Below are 12,324 nucleotides of genomic sequence, written 5' to 3' on the forward strand. Positions count from 1 at the left end.
TTTCGCATGTGTCAATCATTTCACTTCCTGCTTCCCCATTCAGGTTGTTATTGACGCGCACAGCTCCTTTAAACATGGGAGGAAAGTTGAGGGTGAAGTTCGCGAGCTTCTGATAAACGGCTTTAGTTGCTTCGGGAGTAGCAAACTGTTCGTAAATTGCGGACTCTAGGAAAGGCGGACAGAAAAAAAGTTCGAGCTTGGCCTCTAAATATGAAAGAAGTGGATATTTGTACGAACTTTACTAAAACGAGAACACCGGCTCAACGTCCATTTTGATTCCGAACACAAAGGCTTTCTTGTGCCTCTTTTCTTTTCGAAGCCGTCATTGTTTTCACACCTGTGACATGTCGGGAGCTCATGAGGTAAACCGGAAACGGCGCCCCCCCAAGATGTTCTTGCTCTCGACGGACTTGAGAGTCCAGGATCAGGTGGACGGCACCATTTGGCTGCAGCGGGGCAACATTTGCCTGGAGCAGGAGTCGCAGAAGAGCAGAAGTGAAAATGTGTGGGTGAAGGTAAAGGCTGTTCTGACTTGACGGCAGTTCAGAAGAGTAGAAGTGTATTGCAATCCCTCATACAACAACCTTGTCATCTGAGGGGTCGAAAAGCAGCAGAGAGAAGAGCAGTTCTTGTAATGTCTGCCCCTTTTTATGAACATATAGATTTCCCAGACTGTTTCTTTATGAAGTCAGTTTTGATTTCTTCACTCATGCAAGTTCAAGTGACGCTTGTTAAGATACAATAAGAGCACTTGATGAATACGAGTGAATAATGTTCTTTTTTTCACCGTGCCATTACACTTCTTTGGCGTCTTCAGAGGGTTTTTGTGCGTGTAACTCTCAGTCAGTACTCCTCATTCTTGTTCATTTTGTTTTGTTCATTGTTAATTCAGTGGCCCTGATGATGATGCTTCTGGGATTGATTCGATTTCCACATTACCATCTTGAAACTCGGGGCTCAGCTCCGCAGAGAAGACATGCGTGCCTTTGTCTTCCTTTCCAGGAACTTCTCTCTCATTGTCACATGCTTCTTTTTTTGTGTTCAGACTTGTATTGGGTAATCGTGGTTAGCCCAGGTCTGCTATCCTGCCTTGCTGCCCTGACACCCTTGAAATTCCTGACTTCTTACTTCTATTTAGGCTTTTATTTTGTCATTGTCGCCCTTTATTTTCTTTCAGATTCTCTCAGCATGATGATTTCCTTTCTTTTTTGCTTTGAAATAGCCATCTTTGCCTCCATTAAGTCAACTGGTTCTTCTGCCACTTCTGTACAGAGCCATTTGTGTTGAGTTGTGTCTGAAAATGTCTATTAATTGTCTTAGTAATGTCTATTATTATACGCCTTTATGAAATTGTATGACGATGTGGTGATAATATTTGACATGTGCAGCTTTTTTTCTAGTTAGTTCCTTTCATCTTCGCAGGTCCTGGACAATGGCGCCATGGTTAAAATAGAAAAGAAGCTGCTAGTGGAGGTACCAGCTGAGTTAGTGAGTCTCTTGGAGCCAGTCTCGGATCCCGAAACTCGTCTGAAACTATTAAGTAATAAATTATTTCTACTATGAATGTAAATATAATGATTGACACCCGACCGCTTGTTATCTTCAAAATAATGCAAAGTGAGTGCACCATAGTAAAAGCACTTTTCTAATTAGAATTAGACACTGAAATGTTGTTATATTATTGAAAATATTTTTTTTAGTCACAGATCTTTTCTTTATATTTTCTTCCAGACAACCCGGGGAAGTTGCAGTATTATGCCTCTTTGCCAGTCGGTACCCCTTTGTGGGTCCAGATGGGCCAGTCAGATGACCTTGTCGAGGCAGAGCTCAGGTACATCGGCCCGTTGAACAGAGGAAGCAACGCTGTCTTTTTTGGGGTACAACTTAAGGTACAGTTATTCTGATGATCCATTCATTCATTTATTCCTTCATCTTCAGCTGCCTATTTCCTTATGTGGGTGTTGGTGGGTTGGAGCCTGTTTAACTTTGTCCATGTAGCTTAGAGAAAAAAATGAACTGATGTGATCCGTGAGAAATACATTTTGTTGATTTATGTAGCAACACTTAAGCTTATTTTAAGCTGTTAGTTGTGCATGTTGCTGTGTTGTAACAGACGCCAAGTGATTATAAGTTGTGACATTGGTGGCTGTGTTGCTCCCACACGTCCACACCAGCAGCATTTGTCAAGGGTTATAGACAAACCTCAACTGATTACTCGGTGCTTCTCAACAGAATGATTTACTCACAATTAAAAATGCACAAAATCAACCTCCATGTTTTGCTGGTCTCGTCTCATGCAGGGCTCAGCAGCAGGGAAAGGAGTGAGCAACGGTTCCTATAAAGGTCAGAGAATCTTCGTCTGCCCCGATGCGTCTGCTCTCTTCGTTCCCGTGAGTCACGTCAGGGTCCGGCACTGGTCTCGTAACAATGGCTCAGAACCACAGGAGAGACATAGGGAAAAAGAGCACAGTCATCGGAGCAGCAATCCTTCCAGCAATGGTCACAGCAACCATCAGCCCAGCAACGGCCAACATGTAGAGCGCTCCAGTCATCAGCAGCAGAGTCGCCACATAAGTTTTCTCCACCATCAGCCCAGTACTTCTCAATCGCAATTCTTCGTCGCCAGAACAACAGAGTCCCAACAATTCCAAATCAGCCAGAGAGTCAGTTGTCAGCTGGAGGATGTCGTGTGCCACGGTGAAGTGCGCTTCTGTGGTCTCCTGCCTGGTCGCTCCTCTTCTGGGACTTACGTTGGAATCCTACTGGTCAGTTTTACCCATCAAATCTTTCATTAATACTAAGCTTTTTTTTTGACCTTTGACTTTAACTTCTTTGTCTAGACTTAATTACAAAAAAATATCTTACACCCTGTTATTTGTACCCTTTGACTTCTAGGTGAGCGAGGCAGTTATTAAATATGAGGATTGCAACTTAAATCACAGTGGGAGCAGCACAAGACAGTTTTGCTTGTCAAATGGCACATAAGTTGGAGCATGCCAGGGGAACGTGGTATTGCATTTCTATGCAGCTTTGAAGCATGCAACAGTGTCATTTAGGGCACTTGCATATGTCAATTTGGCGATGGGATGTTTTCATGCTGCTTCTATGAAGTGGGTTTTTAAATTGTCTTTCTAGATCAGCGCTGTTTTGTTTGAATTGTGTGGCTTGGTGTGCATCATTGCATGTAATATTTATTGGGGAATTTGTGGGGTTTTTTTTCAATCATTTTTCATTAGATGTTGATGCCTGAGTTATCAACTATGTATTTATTAAACCTTTGGCGTCTCACTATGTAATGATCTTTCACAGTGTCCGGTGAGAAATCAAAAAGACCCAAAAATGAAGAAAGATAAATGATGATTAATTTAAGCTGTTTTTCCATTTTCATTTCAAATTCAAATCTTTCACAGACAATTTACTCCACTTTTTTTCTGGTTCACTTCCCATTCACTCTTTATAAATTGTCACTTTTCTTTTTCCTTTTTTGGCACCCCAACCTTCCCTTTCAATTGTTCCCAAGGCCTTGGGTGGAGTGTCTCCGCTGTGCAGCTATTGTGAAAAGCTGCATTGCATTCATTCCTGCTTTGAATTTCAGGACACTCCTGATGGTAACTGGGATGGCATCTACAAAGGGGAAAAACTCTGCTATATTCCGTCCCCCATCTATGGACTGCTGCTGCATGTCAGCAAAGTCTCTCCAGGTAGAAAGAATATACACACAGATGTCTACACATGCTACATTCTTGTGTGAAGAAATGTATAATGCAAGTTATGCCATAAAAATCGTCTTATTATTGAGCTTCATTCCTCTGTCTTCAGAAGTCAAATCCCACCGTCCGAGTGGTGTCGCCCAGAAGCCCAAATCCATTTTGAAACCTTCACAGCCCATTGCAAAATCAGTTCCTGTGTCTCCAACTATGTCTGCTATAAAGGTGGCTCTGATGCCGCCGACCAAACCGGCAGCAAAGCCTCCTTTGGTGCAACCGAAGACCACTGTCCAACCTCCTCCTCTGCCACCTCCTAAACCTCACTTCTCAAAGCCTAACTTGACCCAGCTAGAGCACCAGCAGCATGCCAATGGAACACATGAACTCCCCTCTCCACTGTGGTCACCAGACCGTGGTGAAAGCACCGGAGAAGATGCTGAAGTCTTTTTGGAAGGGGAGTTTGAGGTTGGGTCCATGGTAGAGGTCAATGATCCCCCTCTGTTTGGGGTCATTCGATGGATTGGGCAAATCAGTGGAATATCTGAACCAGTGGCTGGCATCGAACTGGTAAGGGAACCACTTGTTTAACTGATTGAAGAAGTTGAAGTAGTAGCACTTTCAGTGTGACTTAACTTAAGCATTTATTACATTAGATTAGATTACATTTAAAAAAATGTTGTTTTTCCGTTTTCTGCTTGTATTTTTGCTGATCTTTATTTTCATTTTCAAAGTCCATTTCACCTTATAATTATATTAGCCACAGACACACTTGCTAAGCAAGATGTCGCTGCACAGATGGGAAAAGCTCTCACACACAACTAAGTTATTAATCCAAATGATGGACAGGAGTTGTAGGAAACACCAACAGACTTTATGATCCATGTTTTCTTTTGTACTTATCAATATTAACTCACAAATAAACTCACAACTGGTGTTTTGCTCCATTGGTCACATTGAAGGGTTAATATAGATAGTATATAGTATAGATAGTCTGGTTTAGCTCCAAAGTAAAGTTGTTTGCCTTATTACTGATCTGGATAAGTGAACTCATGAATGTGTCACAATTGGAATGTTTGAGAAATAAAAACAGAAATGCTGAGGAATGACATTTTATTTGTACAGTATATATTTTTCCAGATTTGACTCTTTCATGATCAACAATAAGAATACTGATAGATTTAATTTACTTCTTCCGTATGATAATGCTGCAGAATGTATCCATGTTTATTATCAACAATAATGATGTTTTGGATGGATTTGTTACATGTCTATAACACACCAATTCCTGACATTCACAACGAATCTGTCCTTCCTGACTCTCAGGACCAGGAGCTGAGCGCAGGAACAGACGGGAGTTACCTCGGTGAGCGCCATTTCCGTTGCCCTCCCAACAAGGGACTGTTTGTCAAGCTCAGAAACTGCAGGAGAGACTCCAGGTTCCCTGCTCCTGAGGCACCTGTCAATCAGGTGGAGCGATGCAACTCAATAGGTAAATGCAGTTTACCTCTATGCCAGCTTCACCAATGCACTATTTGACCAGGATTGTTTAAAGCTCGAATTAGTCCAATTGTCTCAACTATTTCTTCCGTTCTAGCCTTTGCTGAGTGGGGCAGTGAGCGTGTGGAGGATCACACTCCCCCTGTGGATGGGGATGAAGCGAGAGAACTCTATGAGGGCTGGAAGAAGGGCATCCAGGGTCACCTCAACTCTTGCTACCTGGATGCTACTCTTTTCAGGTTGTCAGGTTATATTCATTTATTAACAGAGTAGGATGTGACGTATTTTCATTGGCAATTGGTGTTAGTTTAATTACCTCACAGATTTGCTTTTCTAAAACACATTTCATATTTGGAATATTAAGAGACGAATCCAGTAACGTTGGCTGTTGTGGGCAGTCTGTTCTCCTGCTGCAGTTCAGCAGACTGGCTGTTGTTTTGGCCCACTGACCCCAAGACTGACCAAAATTCCAGCCAGGCACAGGACCTGCTTCGCTGCGAGATAGTCAACCCCCTGCGCAGGTGTGTGAGAGTCTTTCCTCTTCAAGCATGAAACCTTTTCTCTCACAGCTTGGTATGTTCTTTGCTAAAATGTGCACCTACTGTCAAGGTCTGGCTACGTGTGTGCCAGCAAGACCATGGCTTTACGACGCCTGCTGGAGGCTGCAAACAGTGACATGGGCTTCACCAATCAGGAGAAAGGTGCATGTGCTCATCCTCATCCTTACGTCGAACTCTGACAAGGAATGTTGTCAAGCAACTGTTTCCCTCGTGTCTTTCAAGATCCTGAGGAGTTCATTAACAAGCTTTTCCAGCTGCTGAGAGTTGAGCCACTGCTCAAGATAAGGTACTTCAGTGAATGTTTCATAACTCCATTTTGCTTCATGTGTATGTGAAAATCAATGCGTGTCATTGCTGACATACTTTCTGTGTCTCAAGAACCAACTCACTCAGTTATTCCAGTCGGTGGACCACTCACAGATTTATTAAAATGAGTGATCAATATACTTCCGTTTATTAATGAAAATGATGTTGACTATTATTCTTCTGCTTTATAATATTTTGACCATCTTGACACTCCTGCTGATTTACCATGGTCTTACTTTAGCCAGGACAATGTACAGTATATCTGCTAAACTCAAGTTAACTTTGTATGAATGGGTTGAACTCATTGTTGTAGTCTAGTTTTTTGCAGAGGCTATAATGCAATACTTTTTCACACCCATCCCAGATTCATGCATCCTGGAGCGACACCTGTCTTAAAGCAACACTTCATGTGCAGCGTCATGCTCACTAATCATGGAGTATCTACAGAGCTGACTTAAAGACTATTTATGTGTTATTACCATTATTACAAGACAGATACTGACATTAACGTTACCGGGAATGTCAATGCACTAATGATGAAATGCGTTGTGGATGATGAAGAATAGCTTGTCAGGGGCAGTATAAGTGAGGAACACACTTATTTATTTAGATTTTTGGAACGCAACAGTTGTCAAACTTAGGTCATAGACTGAAGGATGGTACAGAAGTGACTACAGGGTGAACGTGGGTAACCCGGTAGTTTACAGACGTTTCCAAATGCAGTGTTTGTACTCATGGCTTGCATGGCAGAGGGATGTCTTTTGAGTCACGTTGAGACATACTTCCTTGGTTCAAAAAGTGTTACTGGGGGCCCTCTAGTCTGTGTGCCCTTCTCCACCGCGTGTGTGTTCCTGAATATGGTGCAGGGCTACCTCAAACCACGACCACTTTTTGTGTGATTCCGGCTTTACCGGTGGTCACCGCATCATCGCCCGCCACAGCATTGCTTGTGCGTATTTTTCCGCCAGTGCTCGGGTGTTCCCGGTGCGGACTTTATTCTACATCATTTATTGGTGTCTACCCCACTTTCAAAACCTGTTTTAAAAATGTCTCAATGCATCCTCCTTCACGTAGACTTCAACTATTCTCCATTAGTAATAGTTGTACTTACATCCAATAAAAGCGCGACACAGGGGAAAGGCAGCATGAATTCCCTTTTTCAAACATTTTTAATGTAAATGGTACAGCTAATCAAAATTATCAGTCGCCCAACAAGTCTTCTAAAAGGTCACACCAGTGCTAATGAGTCCTTTGACTTAATTCCCTTTGGCAGATCGATGACACGAGACCCACAAGAGTGTCACCTTTACCAGCTGTTTCCACCGTCTCTCCCATCCTCTCCCTCACCCACGTCACCGTCCTCGCCTCAAAACTCACCCATTCCTTTGCACTCGCCATCCTCCAATCAGATGCGGGTTGCCAGTGTCCAGAATCTGCTGGAGTCCTCCTTCCTTCATGCTGGGCTGAAGTTTGTGGAGGTACCCATGTGCTGTTTGGCGTTTCACATGCCTCAAGGCTTTAATTATTCTTCTCTTCCTGCTAGGCGCCGTCCTGCCTGTTGCTTCTCATGCCCAGATTTGGGAAGGACTTTAAAATGTTTGATGCCATCTTACCAACGCTGACCCTGGACATCACAGACCTGCTTGATGACAGTACTTTGGCAGTATAATGTGACATTTTCCCTTTCATTTTGTCTGTAAGTAACTTTTTTTCCCCATTTCATCCAGCTCTGAGGCAGTGCAGCATCTGTCAGGCGGTGGCTGAATGGGAGTGTTTCCAGTGTTATGAAGACCTTGACATCACTCCTGGTCAACTCAAACAATACTGCAAGACCTGCAACACACAGGTAGGAAATCCACCTCTACAGTTGCACTTTCAGAGTCCTTTTGTTCGTGTTTTAACAAGGTCACTAAGTTCCTTGGTATGACATCAAAGATAAGGTGGAGAAGGAAGTGAAACAATTTGAAATACTGTACTTTTCAGCAAGCATAACCATCTAAAGTGAGAAGATAGTGAAAAGTGTAGCAGTGTGGTGTAATAGCAGATGCAAAGAAGCACTGTATAACATTATAATATGTTCATGTTGTGGAAGATGTTTGACGTCTGCTCTGTCATCTCTCAGGTCCACAGTCACAAGAAGAGAACTTCCCATTCTCCTGTGGAGATTGCTGTGCCTGATGGGCAGTGGTCTGGCTCTCTGCCCTGTGCCCGCCAGCAAATGTCTCTCTTTGCTGTGACCTGCATTGAGACCAGTCACTATGTGAGCTTTGTCAAGCATGGACCCCTCCCTACCGACTGGCTGTTTTTTGACAGTATGGCAGACAGAGAAGGTGAGAGAAATGACGGTTGTGAAAAGAAAAAAAAAACTTTTGATGGGCCAGTAATCTCTGTTTCTGATGTAATGCAGGAGGTGAGAATGGTTTCAACGTCCCTCAGGTGAGGCCGTGTCCAGAGGTGGGACGTTACCTCAGTCTGTCGGAGGATGACCTTGGCAGACTAAACCCCACCTCCTTAAAGGAGTCGGCACGTCGGCTGCTGTGCGACTCTTATATGTGTCTCTACCACAGTCCTGAGCTAAGCCTATACAAGTGAGACATGAACAACGTGGGACAATCAGTCGGTGGAACTTGCAAATGTGGACAATTGAACAAATGTGGATGAAATAAGACTTTGTTTGGACTATGTGTCCCACTTATTGGTCAAAGGTGCCTTTAATGTGTAATGCGTTTAACATCTTTGATTTATTTACATACAGGTTGTGCTGCTATGTTTCTGTGCCTTTTTGTGCCATTGTAATGTCTAAACCTACTGAAGAGTTGTCTTTATTTGAAAGTTTATTTGTTTTCATATTCAGACAGTGTCCCTGCTAATAAATGGTTTTGTACTTTCTGTTTTGGTGATAATTTTCTTATCCATTTTGGTGGACAACATGCCAACTGTTGACTGGAATGGTCTCAAGAGTCACCTGTCTTGTGTTACTTTAATCTCATTTGCCGTTGACGCAACTCTTAAATCGTATTGTCGTCTCTTCGTGACCATCCCTTGGCAAACCGCCAGATGGCGGTACCTTCCTTTGTTGTCATCGATATTCACCGGAAGTTGTAATGAAGACAGTTCCACACGATCGACGTCTTGCACGGATTTCGTTTGGTTAATTTGGATGCTCCTTTAAGGTACGTTAATATTAGTCGATAGGGTAAATAATGTTTTACCGCAACCACGTTGGCATTTCTATCCCGTAAAGCGACTGCCAGTTTGTCTCACAGTTGTAGTCGTGGTGGCTAATTGGTTAGCCGCGGCTAACTAACGTTGTACGTGTAGTAACCGACGAAATGGTCTGATTTTTATACTGAGGAAATGTGGCCTCTGTTCGTACGAGCAGCTGTAATAATCGGCATGTCAGTTCCCTCCGTTGTTTTCGATGTTGGATTTTCAAACCTTTAGTATATTTCGACTCTTAACCGAAGAAGCATCCATCCAGGTTAGTTGAGGATTCGAATGGGAATAAGGTTAAGTTAACGGATGTCTGGCGCCGACACAGATTCGTGTATAATGTGATTTTTTTTTTTGTCCATTCTAGTAGGCGGTTATTACTGTCACTGAGGTCCAGCTGTGCAGTCTGCTGTCATGGCGTCGCCAGGTGGACAAGGTGGAGCCCTATCAACCAGAGGCGGTTGTGGTTCAAGAAGGATGAAGTGGGCGTTGGAGCTGAGTATGAGCAGCACAAGGTAACCAGCATCGCATGTTCCGGTTTATCCCAGAACAACCGTTGTGGCAAGTGCTAAACTGATTTCTTGACTCCAGTCCATCCCATCCTGAATTTAGCTTTATTTCATTCCCCGTCTTGCTGTACTTGGATATTATAGGAAATAGAAAAACAAGGGTAAGTCCGTTATGCTGCTTAAAGTGCTGCAGTAAGTTCCCTACGGCCTCAGATGTCAAATGTCATGATACCTTTCCCCAGCTGACGTACTGTAAAGAGTCTGTAATTCTCAGTGGGATCATGGTTCTGGACTGTCACATATATATTTAATAGATAAATGTGTGGATGCAAGTATTGCACTGACAAGCATATTGTTACCACATTGTCCTCCGTCATAGTGTCATTTAAAAACACTGCATCTCATGTCGCTGAAACCCTCAATGTTTTGGGCATATGGCTCTTGGTTAAACCAGTGGCTAGTCAACTGACGGTCCTAAAATGTGTTCTTGTGCCACAGGAGTCGTAGTGACAGACAAGGCGGGCAGGGAGATGTTGTCTACCCTATTGGCTATTCTGAGAAACCAGTTCCTGATACAAGCATCCAGGAGACTGACAAGAACCTGGTAGAAAAGGTGAGTCAGGATTTCAGTCTGTTAATGTATTGAGTATTAAGAAGTGTGTAGATTATTTTTTAAATCCGTGTTATCATGAAATAAACAAGACCTACAAATTTGAAGTGTGCATGTTTGCCAGCAATGCCAATAATACCAATAATAAATACTGGAAAAGCAAAGGAAAAAATGGTGTGCTTCTCTTCTTTCAGCGCTGCTGGGATGTGGCCCTGGGACCCTTGAAGCAGATCCCTATGAACCTCTTTATCATGTACATGTCAGGCAACACCATCTCCATCTTCCCCATCATGATGGTCTGCATGATGGCCTGGAGACCTATACAGGCCCTGATGTCAATGTCTGCCAGTGAGTCCAGACTCTTCACATCAGCTGAGGTGTAACCTCTGACCACGCTAACAAACTGTGTCTTGCTACTCTTCAGCTTTTAAGCTGCTGGAAAGCTCCAGTCAGCAGTGGCTCCAAGGACTGGTGTACTTGGTTGGGAACCTCTTGGGCTCAGCATTAGCCATTTATAAGTGTCAATCGATGGGATTGTTGCCGACACACTCGTCCGATTGGTTGGCTTTCATTGACCCGCCTCAGGTAAGGAATTTTACTTCTCGATGATGATAAATAATCTATCTTGCCTCTGTTACAGACCTTTACTGCTGCAACTTAAAAAAACACCACTCGGAGCTGTGTATTCTTGTCACCTTCTATGCCTTGTTGGCTTATTGTAGCAAAAGTGGTCCAAATGTACTTGCTCCAGCTGAAACGACAACTTGAGTGTTATTATTAAGTCCTTCAGCTCAGTAAACAAGTTTGAGTTCATAATTCCCAGGGTTTGAAACCAGTATCTCCATATTTCAAGCCCTTTCTGGTTCTTAATGGACTGTTTCCATGCTGATGGGGGGACTACTGCCTTTATCTTGGACTACTTTGAGTAGAATTGTCCAGGTGGTTATGAAAATATATGAGCATTCACTCGGTATTTTTTGTTTTCTCTACAGAGGATGGAGATCATGGGTGGTGGGATGGTTCTGTGAAGTGGAGTGCTCTTTCTTCAGGCTATTTATTTGTCTCAAAACTACCACAAAGGAACTAAAGTCCCTCCCCACTCATCTGTAGCTCTTCTAGTGCAAGCAGATCCAGAATCTACTTCCTGCTGACTGATTGTTTTACATTCACTTTATTACGGTCACGTTCTTTTTTCCATTTTCAATAAAAGTTGATCATCTTCCTTGATGTATTCGCTGCTTAGCTCATCTAACACCACATCTAACACCAGTATCCATGTTCACGTGTGGCGGGATTATAGTTCACATCTGATGGATGCCTGAAAATCTTTTATGATGACATGAAATGTTTTAATATTGCAATAAAAATTAAACTTATTATAATGTCTTGTGTCAGTTCTGTACCACATGCACAGTGTAATCCCTACTCCTGAGGCTGGTGTCTCCTTGAGAGTGTGTACTAGATACTCCTTCAGAGTGGGGTTGGTTGGGTGCTACTGGACTATGCAGTTCTGATCATCTTAACAAAATACAGGGAGAAGTGAGAGAGACTGAAGCTCAATGACATTTTCTATTGGAGGATGTGAGGCACAGTTAAAGAAGAATTTCTCCAGTTTGACTAGAATAGTTTCCTAAAACAAAATGTTTTTGCCCCCACGTAGAAAAGGGGTTGTTAAAAGATGCAGATGAATTAAAGTCTGTACCGAAGACTGACTCTTTAGTAAAACCTACAGTGACAAAACTCACAAGATGCTGAAGTAGATGACAGTGCGTTTCAAAATGCAGTACATTTTTTATTTAAAATACTTTTTGATTTGATGGGTAACTTCAGTGAGCAGCAGTTGGGTGTGGCATTCCAGTTATGATGATTCAGCCTTTACTCTCCAACAGATGTTGAGCGTGCACCCAGTCTCACTGAGAGTG

General features: G+C 42.9%; 2 protein-coding genes across 2 annotated transcripts; both read left to right on the forward strand.

Annotated features, from left to right (window-relative positions):
- The first annotated feature begins 44 nt into the window (after positions 1 to 44).
- Positions 45 to 8,932, forward strand: si:cabz01101003.1 (ubiquitin carboxyl-terminal hydrolase CYLD). The gene is made up of 16 exons (XM_053861070.1): positions 45 to 515; positions 1,423 to 1,540; positions 1,732 to 1,889; positions 2,301 to 2,765; positions 3,596 to 3,701; positions 3,820 to 4,274; positions 5,031 to 5,196; positions 5,302 to 5,443; positions 5,603 to 5,725; positions 5,814 to 5,905; positions 5,987 to 6,050; positions 7,344 to 7,548; positions 7,614 to 7,722; positions 7,798 to 7,916; positions 8,193 to 8,400; positions 8,478 to 8,932. Exons 1-16 carry the CDS (start codon positions 345 to 347, stop codon positions 8,660 to 8,662), a joined length of 2,886 nt encoding a protein of 961 aa, XP_053717045.1. The 5' UTR covers positions 45 to 344; the 3' UTR covers positions 8,663 to 8,932.
- A 154-nt stretch (positions 8,933 to 9,086) lies between these two features.
- Positions 9,087 to 11,770, forward strand: emc4 (ER membrane protein complex subunit 4). The gene is made up of 6 exons (XM_053860150.1): positions 9,087 to 9,243; positions 9,651 to 9,798; positions 10,291 to 10,405; positions 10,597 to 10,750; positions 10,827 to 10,987; positions 11,395 to 11,770. The coding sequence occupies exons 2-6, from the start codon at positions 9,698 to 9,700 to the stop codon at positions 11,428 to 11,430; spliced, it is 567 nt and encodes a 188-aa protein (XP_053716125.1). The 5' UTR covers positions 9,087 to 9,243; positions 9,651 to 9,697; the 3' UTR covers positions 11,431 to 11,770.
- Positions 11,771 to 12,324: the final 554 nt, after the last annotated feature.

The sequence above is a fragment of the Synchiropus splendidus genome, chromosome 3 (assembly GCF_027744825.2).
Source record: "Synchiropus splendidus isolate RoL2022-P1 chromosome 3, RoL_Sspl_1.0, whole genome shotgun sequence".
Lineage (NCBI taxonomy): Eukaryota > Metazoa > Chordata > Actinopteri > Syngnathiformes > Callionymidae > Synchiropus > Synchiropus splendidus.